Source organism: Loa loa (genome assembly GCF_000183805.2).
Source record: "Loa loa unplaced genomic scaffold supercont3.205, whole genome shotgun sequence".
In the NCBI taxonomy this organism is placed as follows: Eukaryota; Metazoa; Nematoda; class Chromadorea; order Rhabditida; family Onchocercidae; genus Loa; species Loa loa.
This window is the reverse complement of record NW_018108385.1, coordinates 104,864-111,267: the sequence shown is the minus strand read 5'-3', so window position 1 is coordinate 111,267 and position 6,404 is coordinate 104,864. Positions and strand designations below refer to the sequence as shown.

At 22.7% G+C, this 6,404-nt stretch overlaps 1 protein-coding gene across 1 annotated transcript; it reads right to left on the bottom strand.

The window, feature by feature from the left end:
- Nucleotides 1-517: 517 nt before the first annotated feature.
- LOAG_11620 (hypothetical protein) lies at nt 518-6,143 on the bottom strand (the record flags this gene model as incomplete). The annotated part of the gene is made up of 6 exons (XM_020448386.1): nt 518-639; nt 1,318-1,444; nt 4,191-4,353; nt 4,874-5,004; nt 5,877-6,020; nt 6,132-6,143. 6 exons carry the CDS (start codon nt 6,141-6,143, stop codon nt 518-520), a joined length of 699 nt encoding a protein of 232 aa, XP_020301467.1.
- Between the last annotated feature and the right edge of the window lie 261 nt (nt 6,144-6,404).

Below are 6,404 nucleotides of genomic sequence, written 5' to 3'. Positions count from 1 at the left end.
CTCTCTCTCCTCCCTCCTCCTCCTCTCTCTCTCTCTCTCTCTCTCTCTCTCTCTTTCTCTCTCTTTCTCATTCAACAATCCTTCTTTACTAATAATTAATAATTAACACAACAGAATACACATATAAATTGATGATTACTTCTTTTTAAATTAAAACATATTTTTTAAAAATAAAATTCAAAAAAAAAAATTTCATTCAAAAAAGCAAATTTCATCACTTTTACTTTTTTTTTTAATTTGACATTTAAAAGTAATAAATGTTAGATTAATTCAGGAGGAAATAAAAGTAAATAAATAATTATCGATGTAACATAAAATTTATCACAATTTATTTAAATACTTATCAAAAAATGATTTTATATATTTATTTTAATTAATCAAAGATTTAAGAAGTTAACGATCCCATTGATAGAACTGTCAATAAAATTACCTGATCAATAGTAATTGATATCATTCATTTCTATCATTCGATCTTTTGTTTCACTTTAAAAAAAAAGTAACGAATTTAAATAATTAACTAACCAGTACAAGTATTATGTTTAATCGATGATGCATAACCTTTGTCACAATGACATTCACCATTTGCCATGTCCCATGATCCTGTCGCTTTACAGACATATGTTGGCTGTTTGATACCACCTGAAATTCTATTTTTTTTAGCAACACCTAAAAGTCATACAATAAATATAACAAGCATACATCAATAACATGGCGTAAAAACATACTTTAAAAAAAGTAACGTAACGTAAAAACATACTTTAAAAAAAGTAACCTGATGTAAAAAAAAAACTATTTCGAAAAAAGTAAAGTGGCGTAAAAGCATACTTAGAACTAATAACTTGACGTAAAAATGCATTTTAGGAAAAAAAAATAAAATGACTTAAAAACGTTTGTGAAAGGGTGATATAATTTAAAAATGTATTGAAAAAATTAGTGCAATGTAGGGACGTATTTTAGAAAAAAAAAAGTAACGTAACGTAAAAACATATTAGAAGAATGCCTTAAAAAATTTGACGTTAAAAACGTAAAGATGTAAAATACGTCAAGACGTAAGATTTAACGTAAAGAATCATTTACAAGAATAATGTAAAAAAAAAGAACCATAAGTACTAAAGTTAAAAAGATGAATTTTAGGTAATAAAGTAACTAAAGGAAATAATAACACTAAACATTACACAATTTATAAGTAATACACAAAAATAAAAACAAAAATTTCGCCTAAAAAGAAAGTTTTTTTTCTCTTCAAGAAAAAAAAGCGTCACCAATAAAGATTTTTTAAAATTAAAAAAAAATGAAATTAAAAAAAAAGAAGCTTACCAAGAGGTGATGAATTTGGAACACATTTACCATTTACAGCAATGATTGAATGCGCTTCAGCGCCAGTTACTGTTTGCGGATAATGGACAAATGCGCGAGTTATTTCTGGACATACTTCATAAAAAATCTATAAAATTTTTTTTTCGTTTCGTTTTTTTCTTTTTTTTTTTTGTTATTTTATTCATTAGAAAATAACAATTCTGTTGGAAATCCACCTAAATTAATTAATATTTCATATGAAAAAATATATATAATACCAGTTCCGTCCATTTTTTTTTCTTTAGTTCAGCAATATATAAATGTTTATCAAATTACAGAATTAATTGTAAATCATTTGTGAATTTAAAATTGTAATTAGAAAAGAATTGAAAGAAAAGTTGGAAAGAAAATATTTTGAAAGTTTTATATAACAAAGATTTCAAATTTTTAAACAAACATTTTCCTTAAAAAAAAAAATTCTTTCGGATTAATTTATATTTGGCAAATTAGCTGACGTTTTATTTTCAAAAGTAATTACTTGAGACTATTAAATATACATTACCTAATTACTTTGTTATTTAAAGAGCATGAATTAAAACAACTTTAAATCTATTACATTTGATTTAAGAAGATTGAATTTATTCAAGCATTTATTTAATTTGAATTTCAATATCAAAGATATTTGATTACTTATTTGCAATTAAGGAAATGTACATGAAAAAGTAATTTTGCATAATAACTTACCATTCAACAAATTGTCTAAATTATTATTATATTACTTTCGCCTTCTTAAAAATTCCCTAATTACTTTTCTTGTCAACTCCTTACAGTTATGCAATTTATAATGTTTAGCAAATTTCCGTTTCTAAAAGATAATTGAAAACTAAATTCGAAACTAAAAAAATAAAACGAATTAATTTATGACCAGAAAAAAAAAATTGAAATTTAGTTCAATTTCTCTCCTTTATCTATCTTGAATTTCCAATTCATTTCATTCAAATTATTTTGATGAAAAATTCAAATTCATTCTGCCAATATTTAATACTAACCCCTAAAACTGAAATAATGCCACAGGGATAATTAGACGAAAATCCTGATGAAATTGCGTGTCACCCAACTCTTGTCCTTTTCTTAGTCTCATTTTATTAAATTTCATTTTAATAGAAATTCCCGTCCAAACTTTCGTCTTATAATAATTCATCGTCACTTCAATTTCATTTCCATTCCCGAATTTTCTCTTGTAATCATTATTATCAAAATGAATAAATTGCATTACCCAAATCCATCGATTTAAATTTCATGCCAAATTCCAAATCAAATGCTTGAAACTTTTATTTTGCTTAAATTAATTAATGAATTCATTTCAAAACGGTCTAATTTGATGATGAGCACTGTACATTTTAAACACTTATATTTCTTTTATTCCAAAATAGTAAAAGGAAAATTGAATTCAATTTTAATCAAAATTAAAATTAAAAACTAAATTTTAAAAATATTTCCTTTATAGCAAAAATTTTAAAAAAAATTCAAATCCAAATAAAACAAAGAAAAAAGAAAAAAATTAGTAAGAAAAAAGCCATCGTTCAAATTATCAAAAATTATTCTTTCTTTTTTTCTTTTTCATCTTTTATACTACTTATCATTAGTCTTTTTTTCCTTTTTTTTTTGTTAGAAATTTGAAATTATTAAAAAGCATAGCAAAATGTTTATTGCATAAATGAATTTACAATTAATGAAAGGGACAATTCTTTTGACAAAATTGACAACTTCCTTTTAACGATGATTTTATGATCCTTGCCAGCATTATCCTAATTCATTACTAACGCATATCCATGACCTTTAAGATAGGTCAGTGCAATTCAAAATGATCATCATAAAACTATCGTAATTACCCCTATAAAATTGGTTGTTTCGATGGTTTGTGGGAGGGTCAGTTACCCCTAAAATTACACTTCAAAGGAAATTATTCATTATTCACTTTCTATAATCGTAATCTTTCTGCTACATTCTCTTTCAACATCTTGTCTTAATTTGACCTCTTTTGGAATAAGTTCATTTCAATAGTTATGTCATAAAAAAAAAAAAAAACAACGATAACATTTGTTTTTCTGACCTTTCTGACCTTTTTTTGTTGTTAACTTTCTCTAAAACAATGCAAGGAAGTAAACATATGATGTCAAAATATACTGTAAAGATTATGCATATGATCCTACGATATACTATAAAAGATTAAGCATGTAATATTCTTAAGAAAGTATACTGTAAAAGATTGATCATATGATCATAACAAGTTATATTGAAAACATTAAGGATATGATCATAAGACCGATATACTGTGGAAATTTTAAAGTGTTAAGAGGAAGAAATGAATTCTACAATTGGAGTCATATTGTTAAATATTTTAAAAATAGTAAAATAATTTCAAAATGTATGATTTTTTCCAAATTAATTTTACCTTTCTTTCAATTTCCTTTTATGTACTATTATTATTCTTATTTTTATTTCAATTCTTATTTGAATTTCTTTTTATTTTTAAAAATTTGCATACACTTGTTGAAGCAAAAAAAGAAAAAATAGGTGATAATATTTTGATAAATTATTTCAAATTCATTTAAATAAATGATAAAATTAATGCAAACATCAAATGTCATTGTTTTTGCATTACAAAAAAAGAAATCTGTGACATTTCTAATTTCAACTAATTAATTTGATTTAATTAAATCTGATAAAATTAAGCATGAAATATTGTATATTTTTTAATTTAAATAAATTACTACATTTTTATGAAATATAAATAAATAGAGAATTTGGTGTAAATTTTAATTTAATTTAAAATTTTATTTAAAAATTTTTTATTTTTATGATAGATGTAATGAATTAAAAGTATATATAACCTTAATATTAAGTATTGATATACAAGCACCCGAATCTCGAAAAGCAAAATATACAGCATCTTTAGTAACCGTATAGCTACGAACTTCTTGATTTACAGCAGCAATTGTTGGATCATGTTTCGAATGTCGTCCAGTATCAGCTGTTATTCGATCTATTAAATCCCTGAAAATTTCTTTATTCAGATTAAAATTTTACAAAAATTCTAATATTACCTAAACAGCTTATGAGTGTAATTATAAGAAATGGGCAAATATTAAGAATTAAATTTTAATAAATGTTTCAAAATTTTACTTTACTATATGCTTGCTATATTTAAAGTTGTTTACTTTACTACACTTAAAATTGCTTAATTCATTAAGCTAATTACCGTTCAAAATTGCTTATTTCAATATACTTATTACGTTTAAAATTGCTTATTTTATTACAACATTTAAAATTGCTTATCTCATTACGTTTACTATATTTAAAGTTTTTGTTTCACTATGAAAAGCTTATTTTACTAAGTTTATTACTTTTAAAATTATATTGTAAATATATGAAAAAAGAATTTACAGAAACGTGAACATTTCACGTTTCCTACAAATGTTATTTAATTTAAAATTTAAAAGGAAAAATTTCTAAATTAATTTGATAAAAAAAAATTTACAATAATAATTTAAAAAGAGAAAATATTTGTTTTTACCAATAATCAGAATTCCAAATATTTTGATATTGTTCGTTGTTCATTAATTGAACAGCATATAAACGGAATGTTTCCTTACATGAACGAGCATTACCTGGGAATTCACTACAATCACGCATTGTAAAGGTCACCTGAAATTTAAAATTTGAAATAAAATTTTAATTTAATCGAATAACAAATATCATCTACAAAATATTTGTATTAAAAAATAACTAATAATCATTTCCGAAGAACTGAAATAACAAATAAATTGAAAAAGAAAGGAAAAACGAAAAAATAATTTCAATTTATAGACAATGTAAATATAAAATTATCGTCAAACTTTTGCCAAAATTTAATTAAATTTTAAATCAGTTATCAACACATATTGTCCATTTTAACTAAAATGCAAAATTATAACTTTTGAAATAATTCATCCTCTTCCCTTCTTTTGAAAAAAAAAAACCCCCCCAAGAGTTGTTTTTTATTTCTTTTTTTCTGTTAAATTCATTTATATAAAATCTTCGTTTTTCATTCAAAACAAAACAAAGAAAAAAAGAAAAAAGCTCAAGTAAAATATCAGAAATGAATTTATTTAAGGAAAGGAAATAAAAAGTCATTTCAAATTATTTCAATATTTCAATTGTAAGTGTATACAAAATTTTTTATTTAAAAAAATTCGTGAAAAAATAGCTAATGATTTGTAATGAAAATTTTTATCTTCAATTTATTTTTAAATGGAAATAGAATTTTGATTAAAGTACGAAAATATCATTTCTTATGACTATTAGTTAAATCATATAATAAATTAATTCAAAATTATAATTGGAATCAAAGATTGAAATTGGAAATGTAATATTAAAATATTAAAAATTAATAATAAAAAACAAATAATTATTAAAGAAATAACAATAAAAAGAAATTATTTCAGTTGTAATTATTAGAATTTTGTTCAAAATACTATATCACTGATTCCGATATGACAAAAAAAAAGACTGAAAGATCAATTTAATCATTAACTTACTTCAACATGTAAACGATTTGCTCCTTTGACATTAATTATTGGTGTTCGTAACCAATTGTCAACATTTGGTTGATCAACATTACAAACGACATACGCTCGACGATTATCAAGACCTTCCGGTCCACGATATGTTTCTTCAAGCCACTAAAAAAAAAAAAATAAAATAAAATAAAAAATAAAAAACGAAATGAATTTCAAGCATTTAAAATAGTATATGGTAAAAAAAAATTAATTGGAATTTAATTGAACAAATACTTTTCTTTTCATTTATTAAAAATTTTTCATTTCTCAAATCTTTCAACGTATAAAATTGTGAATTAAATAAATTTTTTTCTAAAAAAAAGAAAGCTTCAATCAATAATACAATTAAGAGACTCATTAAAATCTTCAAATCTCTTATCAAATGAAATTTTGAATTAAATATAAAAGAAACCAATCCTAATTAATAACACAACTAAGAGATTTATTCAAATTTTTTTTCCTTAAATCTCTTGCCATATAAAATTTTGAGTTAAATAAATTTTTCAT